The sequence below is a fragment of the Pezoporus flaviventris genome, unplaced genomic scaffold, assembly GCF_033815535.1.
Source record: "Pezoporus flaviventris isolate CSIRO_AGI_PZ_B2104156 unplaced genomic scaffold, CSIRO_AGI_Pfla_v1 ptg000033l, whole genome shotgun sequence".
Classification (NCBI taxonomy): domain Eukaryota; kingdom Metazoa; phylum Chordata; class Aves; order Psittaciformes; family Psittacidae; genus Pezoporus; species Pezoporus flaviventris.
In genome coordinates this window covers 2,812,454-2,825,215 of record NW_026892581.1, presented here as the reverse complement: position 1 = coordinate 2,825,215, position 12,762 = coordinate 2,812,454, and the positions used below count along the sequence as shown (strand labels likewise).

Sequence of the window (12,762 nt, the reverse complement as noted above, 5' to 3'; positions counted from 1 at the left end):
TCTTCTCTTCTCTTCTCTTCTCTTCTCTTCTCTTCTCTTCTCTTCTCTTCTCTTCTCTTCTCTTCTCTCTCTTCTCTTCTCTTCTCTTCTCTTTCTCTTCTCTTCTCCTCTCCCCTCCCCTCCCCTCCCCTCCCCTCCCCTCCCCTCCCCTCCCCTCCCCTCCCCTCCCCTCCCCTCCCCTCCCCTCCCCTCCCCTCCCCTCTCCTCTCCTCTCCTCTCCTCTCCTCTCCTCTCCTCTCCTCTCCTCTCCTCTCCTCTCCTCTCCTCTCCTCTCCTCTCCTCTCCTCTCTCCCCTCCCCTCTCCTCTCCCCTGCCCTCCCCTCCCCTCCTCTCCTAAATCCCATTCTGTCCCTCCCCTTCCCATCCCAATCCCACCCCATCCCTTCCTATTTTATTCCATCCCATCCCCCTTGTGAGTGACTGAACTGCAATGAGCCTGGACTGTCCATGCTTTGACTGATTGCTGTGAGGAACTGGACTGGGACTCTTGACTATTAAATTGGACATGATGAAAGAATCTGTTCGTAATAGATTGATTTGTGTTTGGGCCCTACAAGGGTTTCAATGCCTCAGTACTGCTCTTCAAATGGGTTTCAGCATTACAGATGGGAAACTGATAGGAGATGGGGCTTATGGGATCTACGTGCATGCTGTGAGACTCCAGGGGGGGGAATTATAAGCTGGAAATCAAACCCACGCTTAATTGCAAGCTGTAGATTGGGAGCTCTGTGTTGAGAGCAAGATGGAGCTGGTTCTTCAAGGCAATGAAGTGCAGTCCCTCTCCAGCATCCTTGTAACCCCCTTCAGGCACTGGAAGCTGCTCGGAGGTCTCTTCTCCATCCCAACTCTTCTCAGCCTGGCTCTCAGCAGCTTCCTTCTAGGGGCTTCCATCACCTGCAGCAGCTCTCCTGATGTAGCACCCTCCATGGCCACCACAGACCCATGGGGCCTGATGTCCACCCTACAGCTCTGCCACCACCCACCCACCCCCCGGCCCCACAGCTTCCGTGTCTTCACATTGCGGTCCAGGTTCACCTCAGTCCCAGGCTTCTCCATCATTCCCAACATTTCCACTGCCCCCCGGTAGCCCGGGTACCCTTAAAGCATCCCGTAACCCTTCTGGTACCCAGAAACCCACCCTGCCCCAGCCATCTCCATCCATCCCAGTAGCCCTAAGCCACCCCAAAACTACAGGGTACCCCAAACCCCATCTTTATTGAGCCCCATAAGGAAGGGTCCACACACACACCATGTTGGGGTGCAGGGATGCTGCTTTGGGTGACAGCCCCACCTCATAGCCCTGCAGCAGGTTCTCTCTCAGCTTCAGTCTAGAACCCAGGTGGGTCACCATGGCAATGGGTCAACATGGGGCCCTTTGTGACCTCATTTGTGTCACCCTACTTGAGTGCTTTGGTGAGGGGAGCAGACAGTGACAGGAAAGAGCAGGAGGAAGGAGCCACTGGGTTGCTTCTGAGCTCAAGCCCTGTTGCGTTTGGTCCAAGCTTTCCCCTCTGCTACCCCCATCCCTTTCCTGCATCCCGTGGGATAATGGAGAGAGTCCTGAGATCCCCCCGGCAGGCTTGGGAGAGTAATGAGGCTCAGGAGGGGAGCATCTCTTCACTGGAGCCCTGTGAGGAATCCCTGGTCGTGCCACTGAGGACTGGTGAGCATTGGTGTGGGAGCAGGACAAGGGGTGATGGGTTCAGACTGGAAGAGGGGAAGTTCCTCTTGGATAGAAGGAAGTCATGCCCTGTGGAGGGGGTGAGGTGCTGGCGCAGCGTGGATGCTCCATCCACGGCCAGGTTGGACACAGCCTTGGTGACATCGGATCCTAGAGCCATAGAACGGGTTGGGATGGAAAACCCAATGGATGATCTCCGGGTCCTTTCCAACCCAACCCATTCCATGATTCCATGACTTTCCTTGGATGCTTGGGGGAGGCAGAGCTTCCTCTGCTCTCCAAACCTCTCCTCTTCCTCCATTAGATGACAGCTGGTTACCCGTGTACACACTGGAGCAGGACAACGTGGATCGCATTGAGGCCTTCGTCAACATCCTAATCATGGTCAGCATGGCCATTGCGATGCTGATGGGTGCTGTTGGGTGCTGCCTTCAACCCTAGCACTCTGGTACCCCCATCCCCTCTCACACTCCCTGTTTGTGCCTCCATCCTCCCTGATTTCCAGTCTGAGCATGAAAAGGTTGCATTTCTTGAGAGTGTTTGCTCCCTGCTGAGCACCGCCAGGATCTGCGGCTTGCAACAGGGCCTGGATGTCTTCTGCCATAAGAACCATCTCACAGAGACCATCCAGGTGAAGGGACCCCCATGGGGATGCTATGGGGCAAAGGGCTCCAGCACCAAATGAGGGCAGCATTGGTGGACTCCCAGGTCCCTTATCCCCATTGTGCTCTATAGACACTGCTCCAAGAGCAGCCCATGGACCAGCTGCGCACGGAGGTGCGGAATTTTGCCATGGATGCAATAGCGGAACTGAGGTACCACAACTGTGCATCCCTCCTGGAGACCCCACTGCTCCCATCACAAGCATCCAACTGGAGCCTTCTTCCCTGTGCAGCTCAGTGCAATCAGGCCTTGCGGACCAAGGGAGAGGACTCTTAGAGACCTGCTGCACAAGCATCTTCTTCCTGCCTCCGAAAGAGGAGCTTTCGGACCTGGATACCTACTACTACGTCCACGTAAGGCGCTCCAGGAGCCCGCAGCTCCCTTTGGAGCACTGGGGCTGCGGGATACCCACGGTTGAAGCCCTGTTTGTACCCAAAGGGCTCTGCTCTGTCCCTGCAGGCACTGGAGTCCATGGATAACATGCTCCGGAGGCTGGTGCTCAACTCGCCTGACCCCACGGCTGGCGAGGAGCTGCAGAGCATCCTGCAGGTCTGGCCTGTGTGGAGCGGGGTGCACGGGGGCTGCTCCTCACCCATGGGCCCCCCCAGAGCCATGGGCCCCCCTTCCCCTGGGTAACCCAAGGCCCTCCTGGAGCACGGGGGCCGCAGGGGGTGGCAGCCACTGCCCACAGAGCACAGGGCAGGGACCCAACATCAGGAGGCTGAGCCCCGCTGGGATGGGGTCTTTGCTGCCTCCTGGCCTCATGGGCTGGGACCAGGCTGCTGGGGCCCATGGACTGGTTCCCTTGCCCTGAACTGTTGCATGAAGAGGTCTTTAGAGGAGGAACTTCTCTGTTATAGATATATGTGTATATATATATATACACGTATACATATTTGTATCTACTTATATATTTAGATATATTAATATGTATTAATATTTGTACTTATATTTATATTAATATCTATATTTATATTTCATATTTATATATTTATCTCTCTATATTTATAATTAGATTTCTATGAAATTTAGACCTACCTTATATCTATTTAGCTCTTTCGCTCTATTCCTATTCATATTTAGATCCATTGCTCTATTCCTATTCACATGTATTTACACGTACAATGCAGTCCTAGGAGCACAGAGCAGGTTGGGCTGGAAAGAATCCAAAGCAAAGACCCTGCAGCCCCAGGGCAGGGGCAACGCTGAGGCACTGATTTTCCACCGCCAGCCCCAGCCCAGCCCTGGAAGCAGGGCCGTGCCTTGGTCCTTGCGGCCGGGGCATCCCCCACAGCGAGGGGACCAAGCCCTCACCCCCTGCATCCCTTCCCGTGCCGCTGCCTCCATCCCTGCCCGCCCCGCGGTGATGCTCAGCGGGAGCTGCAATGGAAGCGGGGGGGGATCCAGCCCCTGCCACAGCTCCGGGGCTCACCCACGGCTTCTGCCCCTGCCCAGCTCCTGCTGTGCTTCAGCGGCTCCCCCAGCCCCGTCGTGAGGGAGAGGGCCCTGGGCAGGATCGCGGCCCTGACCCAGCTGCTGCGGCACCACCGCACACTGAGGGTAAGGACCCGGCAGGACCGAGGCGGGCGGCAGCGACCCCTGCAAGGGGAGACAGGGACCTGCAGAGCATCCTGAGTCTGCCTGCTCCTGCCCCTTCTCCTGCCTCTGCTCCTGCTCCTGCTCCTGCCCCTGCTCTGCTCCTGCTGCTGCTGCTCCTCCTTCTCCTGCCCCTGCCCCTTTTTCTTCTCCTGCTCTGCTCCTGCTCTGCTCCTGCTCCTCCTGCTTCTTCTCCTTCTGCTTCTGCCCTGCTACTTTTCCTCCTTCTGCTTCTTATCGTGTTCCTTCTTCTGCTCCTGTTCCTGCTGTTGCTCCTGCTGCTGCTCATCCTCCTGCTCCTTCTCCTTCCCCTGCATCTGCTCCTGCTCCTTCCCCTTCTCCTGCTCCTCCTCCTTCCCCTGCTCCTCCTCCCTCTCCAGCTCCAGCTCCTGCTCCTCCTCCTGCTTCTGCTCCTTCTGCTCCTCCTTCTCTTGCTCTTCCTCCTGTTTCTAATTCTGCCCCTGCTTCTGCTTCTGCTCCTGCTCCTGTTCCTGCTCTTGCCCCTGCTCCTGCTCCTGGTTCTGCTCCTGCTCCTCCTCCTGCTCCTTCTTCTGCTCCTCCTCCTGCTCCTTCTCTTGCCTCTGCTCCTTCGATCTGTTCCTGCTCTTGCTCCTGCTCCTGGTTCTGCTCCTGCTCCTCCTCCTGCTCCTTCTTCTGCTCCTCCTCCTGCTCCTTCTCTTGCCTCTGCCTCCTTCGATCTGTTCCTGCTCTTGCTCCCACTCCCACTCCCATTCCTTTTCCTGCTCCTCCTCCTGCTCTTTGTCTTGCTCATTCCTTCTTCTCCTTGTCCTTCCCCTTTTCCTTTCTTCTTCTTCCTTCATTCTTCAGGTTCTTCTGGTCCTTCTCCTTCTCTTCTATTTCTTCTTTCTTCATTCTTCTTCCTTCTTCTGTTTTTCTTCAGGTTCTTCTCCTCCTTCTCCTTCTTCTCCTCATTCTCCTTCTCTTTCTCCTTCTTCTCCTCCTCTTCCTCTTTCCCCTTCCCTTTCTCCTCTTTCTCTTTTCTTTCCTCCTCATTCTTTGTGTTCTTCACCTTTTGTTTCTGTTCTTTCTCACTCCCCAGAACCTGCGCCTGACCTGGAGGAGCTCCTGCCTTGCCCCCCCGGAGGAGCTCGCAGTCCCGCTCCTGCCCCAGCTCCTGGGCCACCTCCTCCTCTTCCGCTATGCCAAGGACAGGACAAGCTCCCCAGCCCTGGATGCTCTTTGCGGCCTCCATCAGTACCTCCTGCAGCAGAAAGGTACCTGAGGCCGTGATGCCCCCCCCCCCCCCCCCCCCCCCCCGCAACGATTCTCCCGTATCCCAATTGGCTCTCCTGTGTCCCATTGACTCTCCAGTATCCCATTGGCTCTCCTGTGTCACACTGACTTTCCTATATCCCATTGATGCTCCTGTATCCCTTTGATTCGCCTGTATCCCATTGACTCTCCTGTATCCCATTGACTCCCCTGTATCCCATTGACTCCCCTGTGTTTCATTGTCTCCCCTTTGTCGCATTGACTTTCCTGAACCCCACTGACTCCCCTGTGTCCCATTGACTCTCCATTCCAACTGGCTCTCCTGTGTCCCATTGACTCCCCTGTATCCCACTGACTCTCCTGTATCCCATTGACTCTCCTGTGTCCCCCTTGCTCTTCAGAAAGGCCACAGCCAGAGCATGAAGTGGAAGAGCTCAAACAGGGTGAAAAAATCAGCCCTCAAGACCTCACCATGGTAATGGAGCTTCCCCCATTGCTTGACCCTTTGGTGGGATGCTTCCCCAAGCAGGGACAATGCAGCTTCCATGTTCCCAATCTTCCTCCCGTAGAGGTTTGCAGGGTTCCTTTATCCATGGGAGAGGACGGACATGGTCTGCGTGGTCATCAAGGCCATGAAGGACTCGAGCATCTTCGACAGGAGGGTGGCAGAGGACATCCTGGAGCTGGTCCTGAGCAACCTCGACTTCTGGCTGGCCGAGGTGGGTGCCCCGTGGCTACGTTCCCATCCCCTTCAGTCCATCCTCCTCCATCCCAAACCTAGGAGGTGTCTTGGGTACCCAAAGCAGCAGAGAGGGATGGGGAACGCGGTCCCAGCACCATCCTCGCCTGTGCTCCCCCTTCCAGATGCCGAGCGTCGTGAGGAGCATCCATGAATGCCTGCGGAATAGCAGCAGGGAAGACACGTGGAGAAGGATGGACAGGCTCCTCATCCTGATGGCCATCAACTACCCGAGGGCATTGGCAGTCAACATGGTCCTCAACGTGCCCTTGAGAGACAGGTACCAGCCTTGAGGGCTTGGTCCCTATGGCCACCAGACCCAAGGACCCACGGCAATGGATGATCTTAAGGCCCTTTCCATGATGCTATGATATCTCTGAGGAGCGGGTCCCTGCATCCCACTCCATGGGGAGCACCACTGCTAAACCCCATAGGGCATCAAATGGGATGCCTGGACCACACTGACTCAGCGCCCTGCCTTCCAGCGCTGATGTGGACATGTGGAAGATGGTTCTGAACATATCCAGGACTTCAGAGGCCCTACGGGAGCTGCTGGGGATGCTCCAGGACACCCGGGACACCTCCATCCCTGCCTTGGTTGTGAGTCCCAAAGGGCCCTGATGGCCTCCCATGAGCCCTGCAGGCTCGGTGGGGTCTCAATGCCTGTGTTTGCCTTTAGCCCATGGCCTCTGGTGCTGGTGCTGCTGAGGGTGCTGAGGACCCCCAGAGCCTGATGACAGTGTCCATGCTGCTGGAAAGCATCTTGAAGCTGTCGGAGAAACCTGTCTTGGTGAGCGGGGCATGGCCATGGGGCAGGGCATAGTCATGGGGAGCGCTGTTCTCAATAGGTCATGGGGAGCCCTCTTGGCCATGGCTCATGGGTAGCCCTCTTGGCCACGGGGCAGGGTATGGCCATAGGGACCCCTCTTGGCCATGACCTTCGTGACCACAGCCTTGGGTCGCAGCTTCCTTACAAGCAGCCCCCACCTCTTCCTGCAGGCAAGGAAACTGCAGCGGCTCCTGCCCCACATCATGGGCGAGCTTCCGGATGTCGAGGATGAGCTCAGGATAAAGGCCCTGATAATCCTATCAAATGTGATGGGTCACCTACCAAGGGAGGAGGCCAGCCCCATTGCCGTGGGGCTGGTGCAGGACATCCAGCCCCTCTTTGATGGAGTAAGGGCTGCATGGGACTCCTGCGGTGATTTGGAGCTCACATGGGGATGGCTCCAGGGCTTCACATCCCATCTGGATCTGCCCACGTCCCCCCTTTTCCTCCTTGCCTCCAGGGATGCAGCCGGCTCCGGGAGCTCTCCATCTGCCTGATCCGGCTCCTCCTGGTGTCGGTGTTTGGTCGTGACAGGAGGAGGATGAGGAGCAAAACCTGGGATCTGCTGCTCCCGCTCTTCTTCCACATGAGCGACCAAAGCCGCAGCGTGGCTGAGGTACAGACCCGCCCCATCCCCCCGTATCCCACATTCCCCAGGGTGGGATCATCCCCAAAGTGCCGTCTCCCATCCCATCCTGTGCAGGCTTCCCAGGAAGCTCTCCTTGCTGCGGCGACGCTCCTGGAATGGGAAGAGCTCCGGCGCCTATTGGAGACGAGGCAGATGTGGAGGGTTGCAGGGTGCTTGGTATGGAACCTGCATCCATTCCTGTTCCCATTGGAACCCCTTGGACCGCTCTGCCCATCCGACATCCAGATGGGAAAGGGAGCGTTGGGACTGCTCCAGCCAATGGGGGCGTTCTGTAGCATCCCATTCCCTCTGCAGCTGGAGCGGAGCAGGAAGAGGGCTCAAAGATACCTGCACCAGAGCCTGCGGTACCTGCAGGATGCTCAGGTCCCCCTGCAAGAGGCAGCCGTCAGGTTCATTGGTGAGCTCCTGGGGTCCCCATCCTGGTCCCCACCACTGCACCCCTGATGGATCCCGATGGATCCCTGATGGATGCTGATGGATCTCAATCTATCCCTGTGCCTAGGATTGGCCGCACGGCCCCTCAGAGGGAAAAGCCCATGGAAGCTGCAGCAGATCTGCAGAGGTGAGGAGGGAGCTGTGGCTGGGGGGATGCTGTTGGCTACGGAGGGGCTCATCCCACTCTCTTTGGATCACAGCTCTGGAAGCGCTGCCGGATGAGGGCGATCCCGGCCTCCGTTCCCTGACGGCTCAGACCCTGCTCATCCTCAGGACCCCACCAGCGCAGCGGAGCCTGGGATCCTGCCTGCGGGCGCTCTGCTGCTGGGAATGCTGCAGTTTTCCTTAGGGAAAAAGATGGCAGAGACAGACCCGGACCGAGGAGCTCTGGAGACCGAAGGGCATCGCCTCCGCCATCCCATTCCCTGCTCTCCATCTCTGATGGCATCCAGGCAGCATGCGCTCCAAACGTGATTCACCGTTACCCCGCAATGAAGATGAAGTGATTCCTTCTGGGCTTCCCTGCTTCCATGGATGAGCAGAGGGGGTGGCGCTGTGGAAGGAAACGGTGTTCCCAAAGGAATTTGGTCCATTATAACGCTAACAGTCACGCATCAGCATTGCAATCCCCCCTCGCTTCCATTGAGTGCACCCGGGTACCCCGGTGTGGTCCCCCCTGCTCTGCCTCTTGGTAATGCCCACTGGATAAAACCATGCCCCCCAGTTGCACCCAGCCAATCAGAGCTTGCCCCATCCAACTTGGCCACGCCCTTCCTGTGGACAGGCTTATCGGGCACGAAGCAGGGGGGCACCCCCCCCACTACCCAAAATGGGGGACACCTCCCCCAAAATGGGATCTCAGCTCCCCAAAATGGGGGGGACCCCAACACCCAAAATTCCATAGACCGAGCCCCCCGAGCCCCTCAAAATGGTCGCGACCCCCCTTTTCTACCCCTCCCTTATGGAACAAACCACTGTCGGGAAGAGGGAGGTGGGCAGCAGTTTTATTCCTATCAGCATCAAAACGGGGGGCAGGGAAATTAAATAAGAACATGGGGGCGTATATAATAATGTACACAATAGGTGGGGGAATGATTTTGGGGGGCCCCAATGGGGGGGTCAAAGTGAGGACACACACACACCCCACCCCCCCCACCCCCCCCCCCCCGTGGAAAAAATAGATAGAAAAAGGCAAGATTTAGGGTTGGAAAGGTGCCTTTTATACAAATATAGTGATTCCCCTATAGGGGAAGCCTAACCCCTATAGGAAGGCCTCAGTCCCTATAGGGAAAGTTTGAGCCATATAGGGAAGGCTCAGCCCTATAGGGAAGGCTCAGCCACACAGAGAAAGCCTGAATCCCATAGGGAAGCTTCAGACCTATGGGGAAGGCTCAGTCACATAGGAAAGCCTCAGCCCCGCAGGGAAGACTGAACCCTACAGGTAGGGCCTGAACCCCATAGGGAAGGCTCAACCCCATAGGAAAGCCTCAGCCCCATAGGAAAGGCTTGAGCCCTATAGGGAGGGACTGAACCCCACAGGGAACCCTCCAGCCCCATAGAGTTGGATATTCCCAGTTCCCTATAAAGGTTTGTGGCCCCATAAGGGCTGGTCCTCAGCCCCACAGGGAGGCTCGTGGCCCCATAGAGATGCTCTCAGCCCCATATGGATGCCGGCTACCCAATAGGGAAGGTCCTTTAGGATACAGGGGCAGAGCCCCAAAACAACCCAGAATCACACCAAAAACTCCCAAAAACACCACAAAAACACCTTGTAATGCTTCTCCTATGGGACACAGGGATAGAGAACAAAAACAGCCGCAAAAGAGCCCCAAAAGACCTCCAAACCACCCCAAAACGACCCAAAACCAACCCCAAACCACCCCAAACCACCTTGCCCTGCTTCTCTTATGGTATAAAGGGTCAGAGGCCCAAAGCAGCCCCAAAACCACCCCACAACCACCTTCTCATGCTTCTCCTATGGGATACAGGGTCAGAGACCCAAAACACCCTATAAACACCTCAAAAGCATCCCAAAAACCCCAAAACCACCTTCTCCTGCTTCTTCTATGGGATACAGGTCAGAGGCCAAAAAAGCCCAAAACCACCCCCAGAAAAGCCCCAAAACCACCTTGCCCTGCTTCTCTTACGGTATAAAGGATCAGAGCCCCAAAGCAGCCCCAAAACCACCCCACAACCACCTTGTACTGCTTCTCCCATGGGATACAGGTTCAGAGCCCCAAAACAGTCATAAACCAGCCACAAAACAGCCCAGAACATCTTAAAACCAAAAACCAAACCAAATCACCTAAAAACCACACGCTAAAACACTCCAGAACCACCTTGTCCTGCTTCTCCGATGGGAGACAGGTTTAAAACCATAAAAACATCCCAACACCCCCCCTAAAAAGAAACCAAACATGCCAAAAGCATCTTCTCCTGCTTCTCATAGGGGATCAGGGTCAGAGCACCAAAAAAGACCCCAAAAGAGCCCAAAACCACTTTGTAGTGCTTCTCCTATGGGATAAAAGGTCAGAGCCCCAAAACACCCCCAAAACACCCTAAAACACCCCAAAACCACCTTCTCCTGCTTCTCTTATGGATTACAGTGTCAGAGCCCCAAATCAGCCCCAAACCAATGCAAAACCAGCCCCAAATCAGCCTTAAACATCCCAATAATATCCTAAAGAACTCCAAAACCACCTTGTCCTGCTTCTCCTATGGAATACAGGGTCACAGCCACAAAAACGCCCTAAAACACCCAAAACCAACCAAAACAACCTTGTCTTGCTTCTCCTATGGGATACAGGATCAGAGCCCAAAACCAGCCTTAAACCAACCCCAAATCAGCCCAAGTATACCCTAAAACACCCCAAAACCACCCTGTCCTGCTTCTCCTATGGGATAAAGGTTCAGAGCCCAAAACCACCCTAAAACACTTCACAACCACCTTGTCCTGCTTGTCCTATGGGATACAGGGTCAGAGCCCAAAACCAGCCCCAGAATACCCTAAAACACCTCAAAACCACCTACTCCTGCTTCTTGTATGGGATACAGAGTCAGAGCCAAAAACCACCCCAAAACCACATCAAAAACAACAAAAACCACCCCAAAACCACCTTGTCCTGCTTCTTCTATGGGATACAGTCAGAGCCCAAAACCAGCCTCAAAACCACCCCAAAAATACCCCAAACCACCCCAAAACCACCCTGTTCTGCATCTCCTATGGGATAAAGGGTCAGAGCCCAAAAACTGTCCAAAAAAACCAGTCCCAAAACAGCCCAAAACCACCCCAAAACCAACCCCAAAACACCCAAAACCACAACAAAAGACACACAAACCACAACCCAAAACACTCCAGAAACACCTTGTTCTGCTTCTTCTATGGGATACAGGTTCAGAGACCATAAACATCCCAAAACACCAGAAAAATATCCCAAAACACTCACAAACATATTATCCTGCTTCTCATATAGGATACTGGTTCACAGTCCCCAAACAGCCCCAGACTCACCCACCTGTTGTGGTCAGAGCCCACAACCACCCAATAAGCACCCCAAAATACACTAAAACACAGGAAAAAAAACACCATCTCCTTCTACTCCTACGGAATAAAGTATAAGAGCCGCAAACCAGCCCCAAACCAGCCCCAAACCAACCCAAAACACGTTGTCCTGTTCTCCTACGGGTTACAGCTTCAGAGCCCCAAAACAGCAACAAAAGAGCCCAAAACAACCCTAAAAACCACCAAAACCACCCCAAAACCATCTTCTCCCGCTTCTCCTATGGGATATGGGGTCAGAACCCAAAAAAGCACTGCATAAACATCCCCAAAACACCCTAAAACACTTCAAAAAAACACCTTGTCCGGCTTCTCCTATGGGATACAGGGTCAGAGCACAGAAACACCCCAAAACACCCCAAAATAACCTTCTCCTGCTTATCCTATGGGATTCAGGATCACAGCCCCAAAACACCCAAAAACCACCCAAAAACCACCTTCTAATGCTTCTCCTATGGGATAGAGGGTCAGAGCCCCAAAACAGCCCAAAGCACACCCAAAACACCCAAAAAACAACCTAAAACAACCCAAACCCAACTTGTCCTGCTTCTCTGATGGGATTCAGTTCCAGAGCCCCAAAACACCCCCAAAACAATATAAAACACCACAAAACCACCACAAAATCACTGCAAAAACACTTTGTCCCGCTTCTCCTATGGGATAGAGGGTCAGAGCCCCAAAACAGCCCAAAGCACACCCAAAACACCCAAAAAACAACCTAAAACAACCCAAACCCAACTTGTCCGGCTTCTCTGATGGGATTCAGTTCCAGAGTCCCAAAACACCCCAAAACACCCCCAAGACAATATAAAATACTCCAAAACCACCCAAAACCACCACAAAATCACTGCAAAACCACTTTGTCCTGGTTCTCCTGTGGGATGCAGTGTCAGAGCCCCAAAACACCCAAAAAAAACCTAAAACACCCCCAAAAAACCCAAAACACCCCAAAAACACTTTGTCCTGCTACTATGAGTAACAGGATCAAAGCCGAAAACTGTTGCAAAACACCCCCAAAGAAACCCAATCTGCCCCCATAACACCCTAAACCACTCCAAAACAACCTTGTCCTACATCTCCTATTGGATGCAGGTTCAGAGCCACAGAACACCCTAAAAAAACTCCAAAAACACCTCAAAATCACCTTCTCCGGCTTCTCCTACGGGATTCAGCATCAGAGCCCCAAAACAGCCCCAAAACACCCCAAAACCACCTTGTAATGTCCTACTTCTATGAGTGATAGGATCAAAGCCAAAAACTGTTGCAAAACACCCACAAAGAAACCCAAAAAACCCTGATAACACCCTAAAACACTCCAAAACAACCTTGCCCTACATCTCCTATTGGATACAGGTTCAGAGCCACAGAACACCCTAAA

General features: G+C 54.4%; 1 protein-coding gene across 1 annotated transcript; it reads left to right on the top strand.

Annotated features, from left to right (window-relative positions):
* Positions 1-7,131: 7,131 nt before the first annotated feature.
* LOC133273555 (maestro heat-like repeat family member 5) lies at positions 7,132-8,258 on the top strand. Its single transcript, XM_061461855.1, has 4 exons — positions 7,132-7,357; positions 7,445-7,546; positions 7,685-7,787; positions 7,893-8,258. The coding sequence occupies exons 1-4, from the start codon at positions 7,136-7,138 to the stop codon at positions 8,045-8,047; spliced, it is 582 nt and encodes a 193-aa protein (XP_061317839.1). The 5' UTR covers positions 7,132-7,135; the 3' UTR covers positions 8,048-8,258.
* Positions 8,259-12,762: the final 4,504 nt, after the last annotated feature.